The sequence below is a fragment of the Megalops cyprinoides genome, chromosome 10 (genome assembly GCF_013368585.1).
Source record: "Megalops cyprinoides isolate fMegCyp1 chromosome 10, fMegCyp1.pri, whole genome shotgun sequence".
NCBI classification, from domain to species: Eukaryota; Metazoa; Chordata; class Actinopteri; order Elopiformes; family Megalopidae; genus Megalops; species Megalops cyprinoides.
In genome coordinates, this window is record NC_050592.1 from 18,072,389 (window position 1) to 18,097,145 (window position 24,757).

A 24,757-nucleotide genomic window follows, 5' to 3' on the forward strand; every position below is an offset into this window, starting at 1 on the left:
GGTTTTTTCGTTGAATTGTGGCTTACTTCCTAATTAGTCTCTAGGTCTGTAAGTAATGTGGCCAAATTCATATCTTCATGCAATTCTGGATAGTTAAAACAAATACTTGTAACTACCAGTCACTAACTAGTGTACAACTACTGCCTGCTCACTAACCTGCAACATGCAAAATAGAGATTGTCAGCCTTACTGCTTTATAGGCGGCAAACACTCAAAAATCCCTTTGAGAAAATGTTTCAGATGTTTCCGCAGATGAAGTAATTACCACTGCACAACATTTAGGACCAAATTACCAAATGCACATCATTTATTTACGACCATTAATGATTTACATTTTTCATTCTTCCACATGAAACTCCCATTCCATCAATCTGTTGTAAATTAATTGTAAACTCTTCAATCTCTGTCTACAGCAGCATGTATTCCATCTCTTACCTTGCAGTGGTCAAATCTGACAGTAAATTGTGCGTCAGGGGTGTGTGGGGAGGGCGTGTCTGGGTTGACCATGGGTGGAGCCACGGTGGGCTCCGCCTGGTCCCAGAAGGTGTACTGACAGAAGACGAAGTTAGACAGGTTCAGGGGCAGCCCAGTAGCCTCTCTGATCCGCACCTAGAAATAAGAATACCAAGACATAAATGCCAAGCTCTGTGTGCCTGTCGACATGGTGTTATTGTGTTGCTTTGAAGTACAACTGCTATGCATTTTGTGTACGTTGATACAGTTACTTTATACTGCTAGCTATTATGGACCTATGCTATTGTTGCCACTGTCATATGCATCCAAGGAATTTTCCCACATTGTCCTTGCAATTTGCTCTAGGTATGAGGGCCAAATAACAGTAAAAAAAATTAAAAACAAACAAATACATCACTATCATAATTTCCCACAACAGCTAAATCAGATAATCAGAAAATGTGAAAAAAAACATGGGAGCAAACAGCAAATAAAGCAAGACAAAGCTGTGTTGAAGGCAATGCTTATCAGTTCTACTATTTGACAAATTTTGCTGAACATGCTTCTTATCACTCAATTGGAATGCCTTCCTCATTCCTGGTCGTACCCTGCAGGTGAGCTTTTTGGCGATGTGGACAATCTCCCCGTTGGTGTCCATGACCTCGTAGCTGCTGCTTTCACTCGAGTTCTCAGAGGAGTCGTCCCCCCCGACCAGTCGCTCCGGGACCGCCCCGCTCACCCGCATCAGCTCCACATGCAGCCGGCCCGCCACCTGGCACAGGTACAGACACACCTGATATACGCGCCTGGCACAGATACTGCTGATACATACACCTGACACAGGTCCACATACACCAGATACACACACCTGACACAGGTACAGACACACCTGATACAGATCTATCTATCTGATACACACTTGACACAAGTACAGATATACATAATACACACACCTCACACCGGTACAGACATCTGGTACAGACACACAAACCTCTGTGAAGTAAGGAGCAACGACACAGCAGAAAGAGGTGTAGAGTGTTAACACATGGCACAACCAAACCTGGGAGATACACAGACTAAAGAGACACCTGAGGACAGTGAACAGGAACACTGTCTGAACTGTAACTTCAGGCTGGAGTCACATTTGGGATACCCCGATGCAAAGACAGCAAGTTACAGGTTAACCTGCTTTCAGTTGGAACATTCTATAACTGGCATGCTAAAAGAATGTGAGTACAGAATGTACACTCGTGACAACAAGGAGGTCTTGTAGATACCCTACAGAAACCTAGTTAACCCACTCCCGTCCCTGTCGCTAAAAATGGCTTTACCTCCCCCTGCTGGCTGATGATGGGAACAGCATACTGCAGCTTGACATCGTGGAAGAGGCACTCCAGGAAAACGTTGGCCACACCAATGAGGTTATGGTTCTCTTGTGCCTCATAGAAGGGGTCGCCACGCTTGTTGTTCAGCTTGTTATTCTGATCAGGAAACATGGAGGAGATAAATTGCCTGGAGTCCAACAAGGTTCAGAAACCATGAAAGCAATACTTCAAATTCATCAATGACTTATTTCACACTAAATATCCTATGGTGCAGCAGGACAGCAAATGTCAAAAGGAAGATTCACGCATACTTCTGACATCACCCGAGTGACTCACTGGTGTCTGACATGTTGCATGCAGGGTGCCAAGAAAGCAATGTGATAAGGGAACCCCAGTGGACAAATCCCACAATACCATAGCAAAACAAGGCAAAACGTTTTGCTGCTACAGTTTTCCAGTCATTACTGAGGAATGACCCTGACCCTGGTATTACCATTTCCTTAACTACTGTTACCTCTCCATGCTACCCTTTGATCTCCACCTCTGTTCTGTTCTGTTATCTTTCACCCACCCTCTTCTCTTTCTTCTCCCTTTCTCTGTCTCACCATCTCTCCCTTTGTCTCTACTGAAAAGTGAATTTGCACACTATAAACAGATGGAGGTCTGAATAGTTTCAAAGAGTTCTGGAGTATTGGTAACTGCACATAAAGTGGATGAGGGAAGAGTTTTACAGTTACAATTTTGAAAATATAAATCTTTTCAGATGGAAAAGATTTTTCTGTTAGTTTTCTTTGAGTTTTTTTGTGTTTTGTTTGCTTTGTTACTGACTTTCTTGTTTTTGTCTAACAAGCACATAGTATTGTTTTCATTTCAAGGTTTTATTTCCTGGTTCAATTTTTCAGTTTTGTGTTTACTTTTTGTGGATATTTACTCTTTTTTGATCTAAATTGCTACCATCTCTTCTCTTTCACCATCTGTCCCCCCTTTCTCCTTCTCTCTCACCATCTCTTCCCCCCGTTCTCTTCCTCTCAGGGCTGATGGACTCAAACTGGCTTTACTGGCACGACAGCAAAGATCCCGTGTTGCCAAAACATTTCAGGACATAAAGATAAGACAAACCCTCCCCCTCCCACCATCAGAATAATACAAGGCCCCGGCCCCTCCCTCACCACTTCTTCCGTCCCCTCCTTCCAGTCCCGGTAATGCTCTCTCATGTCCACCAGCTTGTTCTCCAGCTTCTCGATGGTCCAGACCTGCGTTCCCTTCCCTTTCCGACGCACCTGGATGGCCGGCTCGCTCACAATGGCCCCACGCTGGGTGATATCAAACGCAACACACAGAGAGGATTGGAATTTGACCAATCACACACCTGCATTCTGCAGCTTGTCGTACCAACACTGGGCAAAGCTGGAAAGTGCCGTCTGGCAGGTGGAGAGTGTACCTGAACTGGGGCCACATCATGATTCCTTTTATTCAGTCATGATGACCAATTAAAAAGGCACTGAAGGTGAATTCTGTGGATCTGTAGTAAATTCATTGGTTGGATGTTGCAAGCACTTTGAGGAGCCATGTTTTTGTTGTATGGCCAAATAAGCACTTTCCCTTGAGTTAATTTTCAAATGATTTTTTTCCTGCAATCCCAGATCTAACTTAAAGCTTCAATCACATCTCCATGTTAATTGATAACCTTTCATTTGCCCTTTAACTTCATCAATAACCATTTGTTAGTTTTTCCACAAAAGATCTCCAAGGTGCCCTTGAAATAGTTTTTCTAGATTGAACCTTACAATCTATTGCAATGAAACACAACTCGACCCGAGAGTGAAGGAGTGAATGATTGTGCTTGGAGAACGCGCTGTACACACAGGAAGTGAACAGAAGGACGTTATGATCAGAAATGAGAGATGACATGCATGCGCAGGCCTTGTAAGCCAGGTGTCAGACCCACCTTGCGGTTGGCGCTGAGGTTGGCAGCGGGGATCTGCAGAGTGACCTGGTAGTCTGTCAGCTTGCTCATCTCCTCCGCAAGGAAGTTGGCCTCTCGCACCAAAGTGTTGGCTTTGACGACCTGCTCCCTGAGCCGAGACAAGCTCTGGCGAAAAAGCTCGTCCCTGACAGGCGGACGAACACACAGACAGACAGGGAATTCATCATTACAGCTTTAGATAAACAGTTAAAAGTGTCTGCATCACCCGCATCTCTTTGAAATAGAATTTTCTCACTATCCCCTGCTCCACATGGCACAGGCAGGGGAAGACCCAGGAAGGTCTAAGTGTGATGAGCAAAGCGGTTGTGCACGGACGTCTGTGTGCGTGCGTACATGCATGCGTGTGTCTAAGAGCACGTTAGGTGCTGTCCTCACCTTTCCTCAGACCAGAGGCGGAGCTTGCTGTGGGAGGGGTGCGTGGGGAAGGACAGGCGATCTGCGCTGCAGCGGTGGTGGGGGTGCGGCCGTTCTGGGGACAGCTGTTGCCGTAGCGACTCCAGCTCCCGCTCGTACATCACGCGCTGCTCTTCCAGGGCGGTGCGCTTCTCCTCCAGGTACTGTTTCTCCAGCACCTGGACTACATTCTGCATGGGGTCTGGAGAGAGGCAGGAGGGGAGAAGTCATACAGAGAAAGCAGGAAGAGAGAAGGCATATGAGGCAGAAATGGAATGGAAGGAAAAACGTGGATGGGATTTTGGGGGAAAACCAAATGAAGAGAACAGGTAATGGTCACATGGGGCAGAATGGGGTTTGGGCTGAATGAAAATGATTAACTTGGATAAAAGAGTAACAGCGACAGGGAGACAGACTGAGCTGTTTGGCCATGCAGTTTCTACTCATCTATCTGTTGGCCATTTAATCTGCAATGCAAGATGTTTAGAAAGGAAATCCTGGTTGTAATGAATGGTTTCTTCATCCTGTTGCCCTTTTTGTAAAGGATGAAAACTCTTTATAAAAAAATTTAAAAATGCCTTCATCGGACTGAATGCTGCGGGTGCTTCATATACCTTGACTCATGTACACTGTAAAGAGGTTAGATTACTGCAAGACCACAATACTCCCAGAACTCTTCTGTACATGACGCTTGACTTTCAGTGTTGAGGATCATGGGAAAGCAATCAGCACAGAGCAGCAGGAATTCCCGACGTGAAACAGCCTATGACATAACCACGGTATCATTCCCTAGGGGAACAAATCTGCCACACTTTTTGAAGTGGTTCACATACTCCTTTGGATGTTAAATGTATCATTTTAGAATGGCATTTTTAATTGCACAGAACAATTGTGGGGACTTCCTAAAAGCTTGACTGGCTAGCTAGCCTGATCTTACAAGACATATTTAATTATAACTCTGAAAACGTAATGTTTAACAGGTTTAACATGAAGTAGATCTCTCTTTAAATAGTTCAACTGGATCTAATTCAATACCCCATTATGTTCACATTTCTGTGACTTACTGTTTATAATCAGCAAAACATGCCCAATTCTCACCACACATGTTGAAACCACAAAATAAATAGCAAATGTATGGATTCTCCATGGGAAAACCGGTTTGCCTTATCCACCTATCTGTATGGAGCAAGACTAAGCATTAAATATAGACCTCATATGCCTGTAAATCCCTGAGGCTTCCCATGGCTTATGAAGGGTGAGTTCCGCACACAAACAATCCTTGATGAGTGCAAGGAAGAAACTAGCTCAGACCAAAATAATTACAACAGTCCCATATGTGCAAAAACAATTAGAGAGCCAGGGGGATAGAGATGGTGAGAGGGAGCGAGGAGAGAGAGAGAGATCTCCAGGGAAAAGCACACAGTCAAACTGAGTCACAAAGGAACAAATCCCCAGGGAGAATTATATGAATACGATGAAGACCACACACAGTTATACAACACATACATCTTAATGTAAAATTGTCTGCTTTCTGACAACATAAATGATATACAGGTATTATCCTTCAGTTTTTAAAGTGGTCAGATTTTACATTTTTGTTTTTATGTTAGCATACTGAGGTAAGATTTCAAAGACCCGGTTCAGGTTTCAGCAAAGCCCAATGGTAGTTTGCACTGACACAGGAGTGAGCGGTGGTAGTCTGTCAGTAGGCCCAGGTGTCCTCATACCTTATCTCTTTTAACACATGCATATTATTGTTTCTGTGCATACCTTCCATGTTCCATTTATGTTGAAGAAAATGCTCATACAAAATCAGTAGAAAGTAAAGACTTCAGCATACTGTGTACTGTAACAAGCTACAAGTTTGATGCAGCTTTGGTGGCGCACAGAAAATAAATCAAGGTGAATAAATGTAAGTGAAGATTGACCCTGGTGAATGATATCAGTAAGATGAAATGCATTTGCATTTCATTTTAGTATATAATGCTTCTCCTCTCTTGCTCTGCAACACCCTCCAAGTTTACACAGGACCAATGAAGCAAGATAAATGCAATGTTCACATACATTTGCGCATAACCAACAGCTACTTTTCACTACTTTTCACACTACAAGTGAGGAGGATAGGAAAATCTCCACTGCCGTCACCTGGGCACCTCTCAGGCACCTCGTGACCTGCTAGAGGGCACCGCAGCTGTGAAACAAACATACTCCAGCAGAAACCCTCCCATCAGACAAAGGGCAATTGCATTTAGGTATTATGGACTCCTGTACATTGTCTGCAAATGGTAGCTTTCACAATCCAAGCTGTAGGACTCAGCCTGCTTGAAGCAAACTGAGCGTCTCAGCAGCCCATATAATAATACTTTTACCACACACCTAAGGTCAAAGCATAGCACGCAGACTGACAGATATAAATATATAAGCCCTTCACTACCAATGGGACTGACAGCAGAGATAACAGAGAGGGTGAGTGTAAAGATGGGGATGAGAGACGCTCTGTACCATTGCTCCCCAGAGTCTTCATCATCACCTCCATCTGGGCAAACTCATAGCTGTAGTCCTGCTCAGACGAGGCCTCGCTGGCTGTCTCCACATCCGGCTCCACAAAGCTTTCCCTCGGAGACTCCCTGTCCGTCTCCTTCAAACGGTCCCGCCTCTTCCGCTTTGGCAGGTTGATCCTGACGGACAGACAGACAACGAGAGAGACAGGCAGAGGGACAAAACGTAAAGGTAGGAAACAGCATTACTGATATTATGTTAATGCTTAATAAAGCAAGACAGCTACAGTGTGGCCATTTTATTCCAATGCATTTTTGCTGCATTGAAAGCAGGTATGGTGCTCCAGTGGACAAGGAAATGACTGAGAGAAAAGAGTGATACCACAAGTAAAATTGTCTCCTTCATTAGCGTGTTATTGGACAAGAGCCAAATTTCACTGAAGTGTCCAGTTATTCTCCTGCCATTTGGCTGCTTTCTTTTTGTTTGATTCTGAATATATAACCTTGTGAAATGTATGGAGATTATTCATTTGAAGTACTTATGGGACCACTTCTGATTGTTTCATAGGGATAGTAAACAATTCTAATTATTACTGAAATATACTCAAGTAAAACTTTTTATTTCTCAGTAATCCAGCTAAGGGTAGCATGACCCCAAGTCAAGGACAGGTGTAGTGGCCTGAACTCCACTCCCCCCTCCTGAGCTACCTGAAAAAATGGTTATTGCCCCACAGGATACGATCACCGTGCCAGAGGTGGACCATGGAGTGGATCATGGTACCATTCACACAGGTTCTGTGAGAGGGAAAAAAAAAAAAAGATAAAACGTCAGCCTTCTTTTGGTGATGGTGAAAAACATTCTCCCCTTAATACTGAAATGACAGAATGATTTTACAACATGATAAAACACAACAAACAGACACACTCTGTGTTCCACAAATATCACACATTTCCTCCAGTAAATTTATAAGTGGAAGACCAACAAGAGAACACAGACACAAAGTAGAGGACTGTAAAGAAGGACGTAATTCAGTGCTAATGTCTGTGTTACTTGTATGAATACCCAATATTTAACTCTCCCTGGCTCTACAGATTCACACCTCTGCTGTTTGGTTCAGAGACACAAACAAGACGAGACTGACCTTCTTAAGAGGGAGAAGCACTTTCCTGTTTTTTTTTTTTTTTTTAATGAGCTGTAAGAGCTACTGGCTGAAGCAGTGCATTGAGGGCACATTTTAATCTCCAAATGACAGACACAGTCAAAGAACCTAGTCAGGTACAGTCTCTGTGCCTCAGCAGTATTATGTCAAGGCTCTGTACTGGGATCAGGTGCAACTGATCTCTGACTGCACTGCCACACTGTGAGGACAAAAATACGCAACGTCTGAAATGACAAAGCTTTGCAAACAGATCAGACACAGCATCGTGCTGAACTTAACAGTTCAGGTCATCTTAATCTGCTGTGCTTCTCCGTTCGGCTGCACTTCAGACAGCTGGCAGGTGCGGTCATGCATAAGAGCTTACCTGGCGTTCTCTATAGGAGTCAGAGTGACATCTCCGTCCTGGGCAATCTCAATCAAGCAGTGCTCCGGCTGGATCCCGATCCCAAACAGCTGGATGTCCTGAGATGTGTTGGCCCCCACACGCGTGTGCTCCTGTACATGGGACAAGACTTCACTTCAGAGAGACACAATCAGTGCTAAAACACTGTTGCTATGCACAGAAAAGGCTCAGCTTTCTACAGTTCAGTATTCTCCAGTGAATTTTCTGCATACTCAGCAATTTCCTGAGTGCCACTGTTATAAACACACACACAAACCTGAAATACACTTTGAATACCACTCTTAAAAAAAAAAAAACAACAAAAAAAAACTAGGAAAGTATTTAGCTACCAAGTAAACCCCTGTAAGAGCAACCTCCACTATTTACGGTAAGTAAATCTAACCAAATACCAAATGCTTCCCCTGGGTAAAATTTTAAAATGATTACAGTCCAGCTTAAAAGGAACACGAAGCTCATTCAGGGTATATATGTAATTTGATAACAGTAATAATGTGTATTTATAGCTTTGCAGAGAATGTCCCTGGTTGCCTTTTAAGCAGCAGGTGTCATGTCATCCTATACACGGTTCAACATTTTATAATTTTACAAAAGACACAAAACAATACATAGAGACATAGTGAGGCACTTCTAAAGCAAAATCAGGGATGGTTTAATCATTTGAGTGGGTGCTGTTTAACAAACATCCTGCTTACATAGGATGTCTGTATCTGCAGCTGCGCTGTGCAGCTCTCATTAACATGGTAATTTCTCCTAAATATGCCGGCCTGAGGAGGCCGGACAGAGGCCTGTTGTTTCTGTGCTGAAGAAGCTTGGCTGACGTTTCTCCTGCCACACCCGGCTCCCTGCTTCTCTGAGCCAGCCCAGGAAAAAGCACCCTCTCTCTTCCCCTCTGCCTCTCTCTCTCTCCCTGCTCTGCCCCCCCGAACTCTTTCTCTATCTCTCCTCCATTTATAACCGTCTCTCATTCTCCCCCATCTATGACTGTCTCTCACTCTCCCCCATCTATAACTGTCTCTCACTTTCCCATCTGTTACAATCTCTTCTTCCTTCTGTCTCTGTTTCCTGCACCCTCTTCTGAACACGGCATCTTCCACGTCCACTGTCCACATTCTGAGAGTCAGTCAACGTTAAAAAGTCACATGAAATATCATGTCTGGAGAGCTGCTACACCCCTAAGCCAGATTCATCCAACAGCCTCAGCAGCGTTAAATATTAGAGCCAATATGGGTCAGGACAGAGGGACAGAGGGGGATTATTCGGTTGAGCAGAATGCAGGACTCACTCTCTCTTTCTCTCTCTCACTCTCTCCAGTTCCCTGGGAGAGCTGGAAGCACTGTGGGAGAAAGTGCTCCAGCCTGGGGCAGTCCCGTGGGCCTGCATTTAAGTTTAGCTTCATTGGCTCATGTGATTCTGGCCTGCTCTCCAGTAATAGACCTCCCAAAAGGACCTCAGTTCTTACTGTTCATTTCTATCAGTTAATAGGCAAATGGAGGAAGGGAAGGAGAAGCTGATCTGATACTGTACCAGAACTGCTGATACATACTGCTCTGTGTTGCAGTTCTGATTTCCAAATAACGCATTTTAATACATACTAGCGTGTTGACAACATTCTTACTCCGCACAGAACTTTCTTTAGCACTTTAGAAAGTTTCCATTGATAATATACTATGTCTCATTTAATTTAAATGTTAACAATGTGCAACAAGGCCTAACTTCAATCCAGAGAACAGAATTTCCATTTGTACAGGCAGAAAATGACAATTTCTCCACCATGGCTTAGAACACTGACGTATTTTACAAGCAGCCGATAATTATGTATCATATATGTGCAGACATACAATACATACTGTATACATGTGCACATGGATAGAGCCACAGCCACATACACGTACTTATACAAATTAATAATCTTGATATTGGGTGAAAGAGTGTCACCTTAAGGTAGTACACCAGCAGCTCATTGAGGGCTGGGTCAGCATTCAGGTTGACAAGGAAACACTTGTCCTCCCCAACCTTTATCCCTGATGACTCCAAGGAAATGCCCATACTCTCCAGCTGTTTCTGACGCTCCTGTAGACAAATATCAGACACATGCACACAGGCATGAATGCACACACAGACAGACAAATACAGAAATAATACAGACAGACAGACAAACAAACAGAAACCCGACTGTCAGCCACTCAGACAGCATCGCTATCAATCATTTATGGAAACCTGAGTCTTACTATAACAATTTATAATGATTATTACATTATATTACAGATGCTAAATGAATGCAATGTAATGTAATGTGATGTAATGTAATGTAGTAATCATTACTTTACCATTTGCTTGAAGTAAAACTAAAGAACTCCACATCTTAATTAAGCAATGGAATCACTGGCAAATGTGTATTCTCTTTATTGTCCCAGTCCAGCAGGAACTGAGTGTATAACACAGTCCAGGTGCGGTACTTAACCTGTGCAATCTCCTCCGTCTTCCTCAGCTTCTCCTCCCAGGTGACCGTCATCTCCTGGATCAGCTTCTCTGACTCCTGCAGCTTCTCCTGAAGCTCTGGGGCCTTCAGAGACTGAAGGAGAGGAACATCAGTGTCATTCCCCCCCTAGTGCTCCTGACCTTTAACTCATGTCCCCACATCTCTCAGAGTTAATGAGAAAACCCACCAAATACCCTTTAATTTTATACCCTAACTTAGCTCTCTACCCCTTGATATTCTCTGCCAACACCGGTCAATTTTCCTGTCCCTCACAACCTAATCTCAGCTCCCCTCCCCTGACCTCCTCTAGCTACATCACACCTAGTCAATGTTCCTGACCCTTAACCCCTGACCCTGTCTCTGCTAACTGTAATCACAAAACCCAGTCACTGTTCCTCTAGCTCCTATCCCCGTCTGTCTTTACAATCTCGATTAAAGCAAAAGCTGCTAAAACCGCTCAACGCCCAACCCTACACCAATATCCCCTCTGTTTAAGCTCCTCTAGCTTATCCATCAAACATGGCCAGCGTTTCTCCTCGGAAGTAGTTTTGGACCCCAATGGCCTGACCCTCAGGCCCAGCTGACTGCTAACACTAACAGCCCCACCTCTGCCTGGGACAGCTGCTCCTTCAGCTTCTCCACCTCCTCCCGCAGCTCTCGAATGATGCGGGCGTTGGGGTCCTCGTTCACCACCGCGTGGTTGACGATCCTCTTGGCTCGGTCGGCGTAGCGGAGCGTTGACAATGTCTCCTCGTAGTTGTCTGCAGCTGGGCTGACTGTGGCGATCATGGCTGTCTTACTGTTCCCCCCAAGGTTGTCCTGAAAAAGTATGACAGAAAAAGTCAAAAAAATTCAGATGCCATATGCATTTCCTTGAATTATTTTTTGTCATTAATATAACCTAGAGGTGCACAGAATTGGATGGCCTCTTCTCAACCTAAATACTATTCATGAGAGCTATAGTAAAGCTCAGAGGCATTAAAGGACATCTTAAACAAAGACTGCTTGCAACAAATCATGGCCATGGCTGTTGCACTGTGTGTCTATACCAGAGTCCCACAGCTAAAACAAGCTTTGGGTGAGGGCATGGCTAGTTCCAGGAGTATTTGATTTTTGCACTCGTGGTAGAAGTCCAGCAATCAAGTGTTGGACTACAACTAGAATGCAAGTTTTATTTTTTTGGTTGTTTTTAACTCTCCCCTTAGTGTGGAAGGCATGGTCCGGGCTTCCCTTAGCTTTAGCTGGCACTACCAGCTCTCAACTTGCTACCTGTTCCTTGGTCTCTAAGAAATTTACCTTGAGCAGCCAGGTGAGCACAGAATCTCTGTAAGGCACAAACTTGGTCTTCCCCTTCCCAGCAGACTGATCAGCAAGTGCAGAGATGACACAGCCCAGGGTGGTCAGGGACCTTGAGTCACAGGACAAAGGGAGGGTGGACAGAGTGAGCTTTCCATAACACTTAACTACTCACTTTTAAGTTAAGTTAAATCAGTCATTTATTCTCTTGGAATGTGACAATCCTGGACACCATATATACATTACATATTAACAACAGAGACATTATTATTGCTTTGGGACTGTATCAGAAAGATTAGCCTGAAGTAACTTCCTGATGGGTAAAACAGCAAGGCTGTTCCCATAATGCACTACGTGTAAGAGCTGTGGCCAGACCATAATGTGATACCGCGGTGGTGCTCACTTGTTGATGTTGCTTCCCTCTTTAAGCCTCTCGCCTGCAGCGCCCGTTTTGGACACCCGTTCACTGCCTGCCAGGTCCACAAGGCTTACCTTGCTCACCTTCTCGCCGGAGTTCTGCACCGAGGTCAAAGACAGGCAACAAGGTCAGAGATGCTCCATAAAGCTTCATGGGGCACCACACACCAACAGAGATTCAGGACACCTTCTGGGCCTGTTTCAGTTTTCTTGGCTTTCATCTCTTCTTCCAAGGAATATTACTTTACTATTAACAAACCCATTTCAAATCAGTTTTAGCTAAGTGCTAAAAGCTTTGAAAGTTTTCGAATGATCAAACCAAGTGCAAATCTTTGTATCCTTTGGTCACACCTATCAGTGATCGAACAGAGATGGCCAACATTGAGTCTGGGATGTGTGATTGGCACGTGTGGGCAGACAAGTCACGTGAGACCCAGAGAGGACTCCAATCTCACCCCGGACTGCAAGTCATAGAGGGTCTGGGTGATGATAATGCTGAAGACAGCGTGGGAGCGGCTGCTCTCCTCGTTCATGTTGGTGGCAGCGACCGTCCGAGATTTGTTCCCCTCTGACATTAATGACTCGATATCCTGCCGGGGGAAGAGAGCGAGCAGATGAAGAGCGCAGTGTGAGTCGATTAAAACGGCCGCCAGTCTCGCCGGCGTTCCCACGGCACAGTGTGCACGTGTGTGTGTGTGTGTGTGTGTGTGTGTGTGTGTGTGTGTGTGTGTGTGTGTGTGTGTGTGTGTGTGTGTGTGCACCGCTTTACCAACTTACCAAAATGTCAAAAAAAAAGCAAACGCTGAAAACGGTTTAAACATTATCACCACACGGGCTTGTTGTGCCTTTTGATTTAATTGGATCTCCCCAGGTAATGGCCGGGAGCTGGGAAACTCAGAGCAGTAAATGGGATTCTGGGCTGTCAGGATTCCAGTGGTTGCTACCAATGCTCAACCCCTCCCCAGTCCTTTTCCTTACAGCCAGGTTACACAGAAACGACATCACAACTTTTTACCTCTGAAATTTTTTATCACAGCCTGCTTGTGGTAATGGAGAATTGCTTTTAAATTACAGGTTTTTTTTCACAGAAACTTGTTAAAATGGAATCCATCAGTTGACATTTAATATGACTCCAGCACAAGGGTGGTGCCACAGACCATCGCTCTTCTTTGTAATACCAGTACTGACTCACTCTAAATGATAATGTTTCAGTTATGACTCAGTCAAAGAAGTTGTCCTTACAGATTCCTTTGATTACACTTGGGTAATTGCTTCTCCCTTTGATTTGAGACAAAGTCAGGAAAGCTTCATAGAAGACGCTTAGTGATTGTCAATTTGCCGACAATCAGAACCAGTTCTAAAAGATTTCAATGTGACCGCTGTTTTTGTCTCAAAAGATTTCTTTGCAAATAGCAATATATCAAGTCACTAAAATGTTTTACGCTACCCAGCTGGCAAGCTTGTGTGTGGAAAGCACTTTCAAGTTTCTATTGCAGCTTAATTTGTATTTTCAATCCATAGGGATACAACATGCTGTACAAATCATTTCTCAACTGTTTTCCCAAAGTGTTCCCTCTGACTGTTGGCCCTAACTCCTTTCCATACAGAACCATGAGCCATACCGTTGCTATTCAGAGAACACCATTTCTATCAACTACATGCAATCAGCTGTGGTACGCTCCAACAATTTAGAGTTATGTCATTAGCTTAGGCTTCAGGCAAGCATGAACTGACAGGGTGTGGTCTCAACAGGGCTCAGCACATGCAATATTTTTTTTTTTTTTTACTGCCCACTGAAATTAAACAAGCTATTTCTGTTTTATATTTTCCTGTTCCCACCAGAGGATTGTCACATGATAAGAACACAGTACAGATGACTTACAAACACTACAGATGCAGAGTTGAGGGAGTGGGGGTGGGGGTACTGGGGTACTCTCACCTCAAAGCTTGTGACAGCCAGCTGGGACAACCCATCCACGTACGGGCCAAGAACCTTGTGCTCCCGGACTTTCAGGGACTGTCGGCTCCTAGGCACAGTTAAGAGACAGAAACATCCTGATTTTATGCACATGGCAGGGAAAACAGACTGTGACAGGATAAAGAGATAGAGGAAAGACAAAGAGACGGCCAGACGCAGAGAGTGAGAGAGATGAATGAAGAAAGAAAAAAGGAGCACCTTTAAGAACACACAGAGGGAAAGGGAGAAATACAGTGCTGTTTTGTGTGTCCATAGCAGGGAATACAGAGCGTAAGAGTGCAACAGGAGAAAGAGAGCAAGAAGGAAAGAAGGAAAGGGGGAGTGAGCAACAGAGGGACCAAACACTTAACACAGTATGGGAAAAGGACAGCACTGTTATGTACACAGCTGGAAAGTGAGAGGTAGATGGACATGGTCAATACTGCACCATTATCAAGCAGGGGAAGAGAAAGAGAGACACACATTACAGTACAAAGGACAGGCTCACAACTTTTAACATTTCAGAAACATTGTTTGCAAATGATGTCGAGTCCTTCATCGTAATTTTTTCCCACATCTAAGGGATACAATTTGTTCAACTCTTTGCCCTAACGACTGCATGAGACCTTGGACTTTCCTGCTGGTAACTGTACAGGCTCTGTCTGGGCCTGCCACACTGTCTCGGGCCTAACACAGCTGTGTTCCGCCATCCTGTCCTTCCGCTCTGCAGGCCAACGTCGCCATGGTGATGAAAGGCCAGGATTACATCACTGCCCTGTGTTCATGCTGTCCCGTCAGCTCACTGGGCCCTGGGGTGTCTACTCAGGGATAGCAGATCTGATTTACTGTGGAACCTAGCTCCCACTGCAGAAGACAACGCCTTCGTGCAAACACACTACCAGGCATATATATCAAATCAGGAAATTCACAGTCCAGGGTAAGGCACAATCACTTGGACATTTACTTCCAAGAATAAGACTTCTGGTACTGTAAGAATGTGACTTCCAATCACACTTCTTTAGCTTGTGACAGCTGCTCATTCAAAAAAGGTAAAGTCATTTAGGTACTAGCTAACCACATATTATTTCATGGACATCTTGTTCCGTGACCTTTGTCTACAGAAACAACCGTCCGAGTTTTCTGTTGTGATTAGCTAATGTTACTGCTACTAAACAGCCAATGACGTGAATGGCTCATGTTACGGCTATTAACTATAACAAGGGCATGTGAAAGTGTAAACCACAGAACCCAACTGAAAACAGTGTGGGTGGCTCTCGTGTATTCCCAGTTCTTTAAAAAACTAAATGTAATTTAGTTAAACAACAAGACATAGTGCTGTGTAGGATGTTTGTTGGACAAATCTGCACAAATACGGAAGCTTCAACTAATTTTTGGAAGTTACAATACTGACTATTTTAACTGTATGAAAACATCTCTAGAATTTACAAGCTGCTCAAATGTCTTTAATAAATCAAATGAAAATCAGAATGCAAGGCACAACAAATCAGTACCCATATTTTACAATCCATAACCATATTACACACAATATCAGCTTTGCCACCAGATCCATTTTATTATCCCTCTGCATAATGAGTCTATTTCAATCACTGCATGTTTCCTGAGCATTTTCATCCCTGCTATTGACATTACTTGCAATGTTTTGTGCTTAAAACCTTAGTTAAACCTCTGGTTTAACTAATCTCTCAAAACACGCATATCTCCCACAAATGATCCATTTTACATATTCTGAATGTGACTTTCAGTTTGTACAGTATGCATTTACATGTGCATTTTGCGATTGATTTATAGTCTGAAGTGATCTGAAGTGCAGTACCAGTACCAGCTAGTGATTAAATATTTACAGAAACACACTATGACTCATTTTTCTTTATGTGCAAAATAAGATGGTAATGTGGTAGCCAAATGGAGTTGTCTCATGTGAAGTATAGACACCATGTCCACAAATGGCCATACGCAGCAATGGAAATGTTAAGTCAGATACAGTGTAAAGCAGATATTACAGCATTCATTCATTTCATAAAAAAATTAGATTCACGCAGTAAGAGAGGTAACTCAATGTAAAATGTAACGTTTGGAGCCCACATAAAAATAAATTTTCCCAATGGTTTTGCATGACTGGTTTTGACTCTATCAGGACTAGGACTTAATGGCAGTACTGTAGCTACATCTGGAAAATTGCTCAAACCCCCAACCCCCAACACCCAAAAAGATCAGACCAAATCTAGTGTCAACAGACGCAGAATGCTTCAGTCAGTGGAGTGCATTACTAACTCTGGATTCCAAGTTAAACTACGTGTTTGGAGATTAAAAAAAAAAAAAAAACTATCTACTATCCTGCTATGAAAACGTTAAGCTTCACTAGGTGGTGCACAGTGGCCCGCCAAACCCGACCCGATTTGGCCGTTTCCCAGAGGTCTATAAAAAGCTGTGGATCAATCACTGTGGACTCCTGCTCTGCAGAGACCCTGAACTTGGCACAACTCAAGTTCAGCACTGCGCTTCTCAGCTTAGTGTTTTAATCGATTCCCCTCTCTGCAGATCTAATAATGAGAGACAGCAGTGTTGGGGGTGCTGGCTCACTTCTGCAGAACAGCAGGCTGTAAGATCCAAAGGAACAAAGACAGAGGATGCAGCTTTACGATGTGAAATGTAAAGTCAATGTAAAGTCACACACAGACCACTGATAAGATGAGATGAGATGTCCTCTCTGACAGAAATCTATACCACATAAAAATGCTGCACTGTTCATTCTTCTCCCAGACTGCGCTGCTCAAACGTGTGTTTTAAAAACAGATGTTCACTGCAAGCATTGCAGCTGGGCCTCTCCTCCAGTCTGTCTGCCAGTTGGACATAAAACAGTCAGGTAAGAATGCGTTCTTTACAAAAAAGCATTGATCTCCACATCTCTAAAAAACAGGATGGTATCTTTGAGTTGCCATTTGGTTGCCAAAAAAAAAAATGTGCTGAGATCATCATATTCTCATGCAATAATGTTTAATTTTATGCACATGTTTAAATAATTCCAAGAATGTTAGCTAGATGCCCCAAGTTTCTTCATCACTTGATTGCAAAACACAAATGAGGATTACAAAAAAAATGAACAAATTACCAACCCTACTCCCTCCATAGCAAAACTGGGCACAAAAACTGAGACACAGCCCACTGCTATTTTTCACACTACAGGTCCCAGAGTGCATTGTAGCAGTGAAAATGCAGACTGGAGGATGACCCCATCTCTACTGACATCACCCGAGTGATTCACAAGCACCAAATGAGCCACGAGTGCCAAAGCAGTCGGACGAGTGGCCAAAAAAACCCACCCTATCCCAGCAGAGCAAAGCCAATTACATTCTACCATTAAGTACACCCAGTTGTTGGTGAATAATAACCTAGAAGAAAATGAGACAAACCTCTTCTGGGACTTGAATCCTACAGCCATTATCACTTGACTTGTAAATCCCTTTTCGGTCTAAGCACAAAAGGACTTGTTCGTTAGCTAAATTATATAAATATTATGATGAGTGAATTATCTAGCAAGCAGGAAGCTTTCATTCATGGTAACATTAGAATACGCTTGTTAATATCTGCAGCAGTGCCACCATTTACCAGCAGATGGTAAAGCTCATACACAGGGCCAGTAGAAGATGTGAGAATTGAATCTCCGAAAGACTTTTTTTCTCGTTAAATCCTTGACAATAAGCACAGGTGCTTCAAGTACAATCTTGTGCATTCAAATGATTGATAAATAATCCACCATATCGTCTTATTTATCATTCTTATGTGATGGTGAATCCTATCTAATTGTGAATTTTAAATTATCTACTGGCTTAAAATTGACAAATTAGTGAGAATATGTTTTAAGGAACATACACAAGGTTTGACCCTACTCCCTTCAATTTCTTCAAAAGCATCATCTTAGACAGAAGGCAAAAGTGGAAGACACAAGTCATCAGGACTGAAACAAGGGCCACTTATTCAGCCTCTGCATGTACAATATCCTGTATTTATGCACACCTGTATGCCTGCGCACATATGCTATTAATTATAACACATTTACTGCTCTGAAATAATTGGATGCCAGTCCACATTCGTTAGAGGCAAAAAAAGCATGTGTGTGCCTCTCAGCAACTTCCTCTCTGTTTATGGACTCACCCTTTGGGGTCCAGGAGATCTCGGACTTTCTCATTGTAGATCTCCATGTAGGACACCTCCACCTTGAAGGAGTGGGTCTCGTTGTCCTCCTTAGAGACCCTCTCAAACAGGGAGCAGCAGAGCCGCGGGATGAGGCCCGGTTGGTCTCCATTCCCCATCATTGAAAAGGACTTCCCAGAACCTGTGAGGAAACCGCCTCCTTTTAGCTGAGCCAAACGGTCCCAACCCACTCATAGGGGATATGCTGTCGGGTCTGACGTGTGAAATATCATGCTGAAGAAGTGCAGGCCGTTCTAAGCCAGTAATCTGAGCCAGTAATCGCTCAGTTATGATACGGTAACATTATTACACTGCAACAAAAGATTCTTTAAAAAAAGACACACGGCTTGCATGCATGATTCATGGCGTCTATAAACGGTTACTATTGTAGCTTTTGCTATTGTTGACCCAAAAGGGCTCTGCTGACTAAGTATTTAGTTCAACAATGCCCAAGACAATACTTTGTGTAAACAACTGAGAGTTCAACATCTCGATTGCTGATACCATATCTGTTTGTACTTTGGAGCAAGTAACAAAAGATCCAATATGGTCCATGTAAAGGCAAAGTAGGTCTGACTGACTCTCCAGCATGCTTGGAAAGACAACAGCTTCCTGTTCCTGTACTTGCAGGAAGCTGTCTGATGCAAGGCTGTGGAATGAGCTGAACAGATGCAGCTGCCAAAACTGAGTCAGTGCTGGGCCTGGACCCAGCTCTCACTGTCTCAGTCTCTGGCCAAGACTTTATTTCCCTATAATCCATCAAGACCCGAATACCTTGAATATATCCTAGCTGAACTTTGCATTCCTGGGTTGACTTATTTTATTAATTTACTCAAACTTCATCTAACCAGTTTTGACCACAGTAAGACCTCATCAAAAGACATCACATCCAATACCATAGAGCCCCTTCAACTACACTGGGGCACAGGGTTCACACAGTCAAGATTTAAGATTAAACCACTGGAACTGTTTGTGCATTCAATACTGTTTATAGCTCATAAAGGTTTAAGAGAGTGGTCGCAAGTCACAACATGATACTAATAATTTTCTGGAAATGCATGCAAATAAACTAACACCGTGGATAAAACTGCATCCCTGTGAAAGATGTTCCACAACAGGACACTGCAAAGCAGCTTCAGTTAGCTTTAGGTAATGATTTTTCACTGTGTAAATATTAATTCAGTCATTACAATCCCATTCCTCATAACCACCACTGTCTGTGTAAAGATAGTTTTACTGTGGTTGCAACTTCTAATGAGACAAATCTGGCACAGCTTTAGGCACAACCAGGTTTAACCAAGTTACATTATTACGCTGTACTGAATACCTGCTTCAGCAGTGTATATTGGTGGATTTCCTCAGTTACCTGTCTGTCCATAGGCGAAGATGCAGGCATTGTACCCTTGAAACGCGTTCTCAAGTATTCCCTCTCCAAGGCATTTGAACACAACTTCCTGGCCTAGAGAAACAAAGAGGATGCACCATTACCAAACACAGGATGATAAATGTGTCAAAGTACTCCTGTAAACCTGAACTGCTCCAGTAAATATCAGGTTATGCAGACAGATAATACATCATGTCAATAAGATATGTGTATTCCAATTAGCATTTTGCCACTGCCATTTTACCAACACTGTAAACTGACTGGATGCTGTGATGGTAGGATTTAATCAGATAGCTATTCCCAATGCTCTCACTGGTCAAGATTTTAAACCCATTTAGACAAAATGTTGCGTAAGCATGTAATTCTACATCAATGGTTTCGCACCCTCAGCTACTGCCCAACTGTCAACTTCCACTGCAGACCAAATATTTAGACATACGATAACAGAGGGCTTATGATTAGATGGTGAATTTAGGTTGAAACTGATAACAGTTTGTCTGTAAACATCAGGCCATTTGTACTGTGTCAGCGCCTAACCACATCCTTAAAGGAATTTTTGCACACTAAACACACTAAGGGAGTGCTGAGGCCACATTCACACAGAATGAATTTTCAAGAGGGAAACGCACCTAGAAACAAGTGTTAGAACTACAAGCAGGCTGCCTGAACCAGTCTCAGCCACAATAAATAAATAATCCCTTGATGGTTTTCTTAATCCAGAGATTAATTGACAGATTTAGGTTCAATGAAGAGTGAGAGAATTAATTTACCCTCCAGCAAATGTCAGTCAAAGCACTATGGTTAAAATGCTTGAATTGCCTAAAAGCATATTCACGACCCGGTTGGAGGAGGTGGGGGTGGGGGCAAAATAAAACACTCTGCAAGCATTGTTGGCATTGAAACTGTATCTATCAATATATGCATTGGATTCTACACAATGAAAATTAGCACAGAGGTCACCATCAAGGGCAGTCTGTTGCTATGTAACAATAAAAAAACCAATTGCACATTTACTTTAGCTAATGTGACTTGTGAAATGATCTGAGAATGAGAATATGATATATTCTCCCATCAGAAGGTTTTGCAATCATGACGTAATTTTCACAAATTATAACTGCAATCAAGTATTCACATCAGTACTGAATTTGGTAATATTTTAACATACTGAAATAACGAGACAATGCTTTCTGTAATATTGCCATACAATATTCATGCTCCGGTATTTTACTCAAAAAATAATATTCATTTTCTCTCACATTGCAATATGATAACATACCAGAATGTTTTGTAATACCATGATGTCATTTGTATATACCACAGATTTTTGTAATTCAATAAAATTAGTCATATTGCAGAACTTCTTGCATTGTATAATGTCATCCGTGTTAATTATGTCACTATTTTTAATACTACATTGCAACAAAATTCCCACAGCAGTCCCTGAAACATCAGGGACTTACACTGGCCAACTTATATTGGGTGCTCTTATCATATTGTAGGAAAATGACTTAGAGATTTTACAATGCACATTCCTATGGGACTTTCATATCATGATACACACATTTCATTTCTACATGACTATGTATGATACATACATAGTCATGTAGAAATGAAATTCCTGAACAGGGTGCTCGGCGCACATTTTTCACAAAAATATGAGACCGAATAAATGAAAAACCCTGACAAACTGGAGACGGTACATGTATGCCTGTGTTCTACAGTGTGCCACATTGGAGGAAAAAAAAAAAAACAAAACTGTGGAAAGAGGACTTCATATCTCCAGAGTTCCAGAGTCATGCCTGTGGTGAAATGGCCAGCTGTTTAAAGAGCTAAATAAAGATGAACCCCGGGCAGATGCAGGCCCATGGAGAACAGACTGCCTTCCATCGTTTAGGCCTGAATTAAACATGAACACATCACAACTGGGGCGAAAAATAAACGGAAGAAGGCAATGCTGAATAATGCTCTGGGTGGGCTGCCTTTTAGTAATGAAATGTTTCTCACATTATATATTCAAAAGATTACTTTTGAAAAGATATTGCAGGCTTGTTTTGTATACTTTTATTCATTTGTCATACTCTAGACCTTATTATAAGGGCACCTTAGGCTGCTACTTGAAAAATTACAAACAGCACATCTCACAAGCATAACTGTGTTTAACTCAAAATGAATTCAGTTTTATGAAAAAGACTGATAAGTATGCAGGAGTGAAACCCAGGGGAGGCTGAACTGAAGGAACCCGGCATTCACCAAGCTGATGGCTGTCGCAAAGCTGATTTAACAATGCTTTCGCACGACTCACTTTGCCTAGGTTTTTATTAGCCTACATCTAGGAGAATCCAAGGTGAATTTTCAGCATAACTCGCTATCTATCTTTTTCAGCAAATTCACTTTTTCCACCATTTTTCACAGGTTAACGTCTGCAGCAGTCCGTGGGGGAGTCGCAAAAACAGGCCAAGAAATCAAGATTCATGTCCTCAGTGTGAAAGAGAACGCAAATTTTGACTGCAGCACTCAGTCATGGCAAGCGAATGTTTTGCTTGCCTCAAACCAAATAACTTGAGCCAAAACAGAGTAGTGTCATTTTTGGCTGTATAATCAAATTTTGCTTCCATAATAATCCAGTATCTGACACAAGGTAAAACGATATGAAAACATTCAGAATTTGTAGTTGTGATGACTAGCTGTGACAGAGTAGATGACACCCTCTATACTCGTGTATTGCTTTGCTGGTAGTGTGAATTGATAGATAACAGGAAATGATCATACACAATTTGTGGTCATTTCACATGTACTCAGAGTGACGTCTAGATCTTCTTGCCCATTTTTTCTTTCTCCTTCTCTGTTCCTGTTCAGTATTCTGCCTACAAGGTCTTTAGAAATGGTGGGCTACTGAAGAGGAAGATTTGCCAGCATGCGTTTCTCCACTGCACACCGCACTGAGTACACTGAAGCCTGAAGTTCCCCCTGCTGGAATACCACTTGAAAAGAAATGCTGAAAGACTGCAGAATTCTTTAGTAGGTGTTCTTAAAAAGAGGATGAAACACATTTTTACTCTGTGATGTGAGTGTGTGTGCGCCAGTGTAACAGACAAAGGAAACAAAGACAGACATGAGTCTTTATATCTCTTTGTGCTGGGTGTGATTATGTTTCTTGCCAGGCTGTTGTCAGGACATGCAGATCTGTGACTCACCTGCATATTTTGTGAGGTTGGACTCATCCATCGACCAGAAGCAGTGGTCAAAGGCAAACACCTGCGGGGAGAAAGGAACAAAGGGAACCCCACATGAGTGCCTTTCCAAAAATGTGTCTGCTGCTCTCACAGAATCCCTCTTCAGATCAATCTGCTAGTCCGTGCAGACTGAGGGACACCAAGACGGTTACCGTATCATTATTCATTGTTATTTATTTTATTAACTCGCACCCTTTTCCAGGTATAGAGGATACCATAGAGGGGTGTAGTGGTGGTTTAGTCCCTATTGATGGGCCCAGGTTGTGTATTTTCAACAGTCACGACAAAGAGAATCACAAAGACAGTTTTGGGTCATTACAAATAAACAGAGACAGACAGTAGCAGGGGTTAAGGGCAGAAACAATCCCATGACTGAAATGCAGAGGTTAGGAAGAGGTGGGCAATGGCTTTTGAAGTTGCCAAGAGGGTGAAGGAACAATGTTCTGCCTTTTCAAAGACATCGGAATTGATCCTAACACACTTTATAATTTGGGAATGTTTAAAACGCAAAAAAAAGTATTCCAAATGTGACCATACTTCACGTCTTGAGTATAACAAAAATCACACAAAATGAATACTATATGTACAGCAACTGTTGAGTGATTTTATGATTAAGAAGATTTGAAATGTAATCACAAGCCTGCCACAATTTCTGAGTTTAATGAATTTATAGCCATTTGCATATGGGCACAGGGCATGGATTTGATCACACACAAAACCAGTCATTGACTAAACTGCCATCCTAACTATAGCCCAAGTAAGTGTGTCTCTGGAAAACTTAAAGCGGTGCAGTGGAACGGACGCCAGCTGGAAGCGGCGGCAGCACTGGGACACTGGGACAAGTGATGACAGAACAAGACCTCATCAACCTCAGAGAAGGCTGACTTACTATGTGCTGTCAATCACTGACTATACAATTAAAAGACTGCTTTGCACAGTAAAACATTATGATTGGTTTAAGACAGTGAGTCTGCATTAAATCTTTGGTACATGAAGTCTAGTCTCACTCTCCCATCACTAAGTACCAGTACTTGTTGCGCAGATCTGCCAGAAGAGTGTGTGTGTATGTGTGTGTGGTGTAGCGTGGGGTGGGTTGGTTAATTAATGCGTAAATCAGAGACAAGCTGCACTTCATTCCAGCCTCCTGTCCCTGCTTTCTCCATGACAACATGCACAGAATCAGTCCTCATCAGTCCTGGTAGACTAGATTCCATGCCATCATTAACGCCAAGAAGATTGTTCATAGCCATCTTCATGCAACTTACTCATCCTAACCCATAATCTCACAAAGTGAGAATAGTTAATACTTTTAGAAGGCTCTTTTCAGATAAAATAAAGATATACTGATCCAATAAGATCTATCATCTTTTCTGTCCAGACAGTGTGTGACAGTCAGTTCAGTCGGCTTTTTAAATTTTGGATTGATTACTTGCAGCTCTCAGTACCTCATGAAAGTTCTGCCCAAAGTTTTTTCTCCTCTTTTATACTTAAAGAGTGTCTTGACTCTGAGATATTGTACCTTCTCTAGACTTCAGCTCCTTTACTGACCTCCGGATCAAA

General features: G+C 42.7%; 1 protein-coding gene across 1 annotated transcript in view; it reads right to left on the minus strand.

Annotated features, from left to right (window-relative positions):
* Positions 1–24,757, minus strand: part of kif13a (kinesin family member 13A) — a 46,199-nt gene that overhangs the window by 15,536 nt on the left and 5,906 nt on the right. The window contains exons 2-20 of the mRNA XM_036538334.1: positions 23,159–23,219; positions 19,947–20,039; positions 18,542–18,722; positions 14,351–14,438; positions 12,867–13,001; positions 12,398–12,510; positions 11,995–12,106; positions 11,305–11,517; positions 10,681–10,791; positions 10,155–10,289; positions 8,181–8,311; positions 7,365–7,451; positions 6,661–6,836; positions 4,141–4,360; positions 3,727–3,889; positions 2,948–3,091; positions 1,785–1,934; positions 1,061–1,225; positions 436–609 (exon numbers count right to left, since the gene is read on the minus strand). Coding sequence (XP_036394227.1) covers positions 436–609; positions 1,061–1,225; positions 1,785–1,934; positions 2,948–3,091; positions 3,727–3,889; positions 4,141–4,360; positions 6,661–6,836; positions 7,365–7,451; positions 8,181–8,311; positions 10,155–10,289; positions 10,681–10,791; positions 11,305–11,517; positions 11,995–12,106; positions 12,398–12,510; positions 12,867–13,001; positions 14,351–14,438; positions 18,542–18,722; positions 19,947–20,039; positions 23,159–23,189 — 2,622 coding nt within the window. The 5' untranslated portion in view covers positions 23,190–23,219. The remainder of the gene's footprint in view (positions 1–435; positions 610–1,060; positions 1,226–1,784; positions 1,935–2,947; positions 3,092–3,726; positions 3,890–4,140; positions 4,361–6,660; positions 6,837–7,364; positions 7,452–8,180; positions 8,312–10,154; positions 10,290–10,680; positions 10,792–11,304; positions 11,518–11,994; positions 12,107–12,397; positions 12,511–12,866; positions 13,002–14,350; positions 14,439–18,541; positions 18,723–19,946; positions 20,040–23,158; positions 23,220–24,757) is intronic.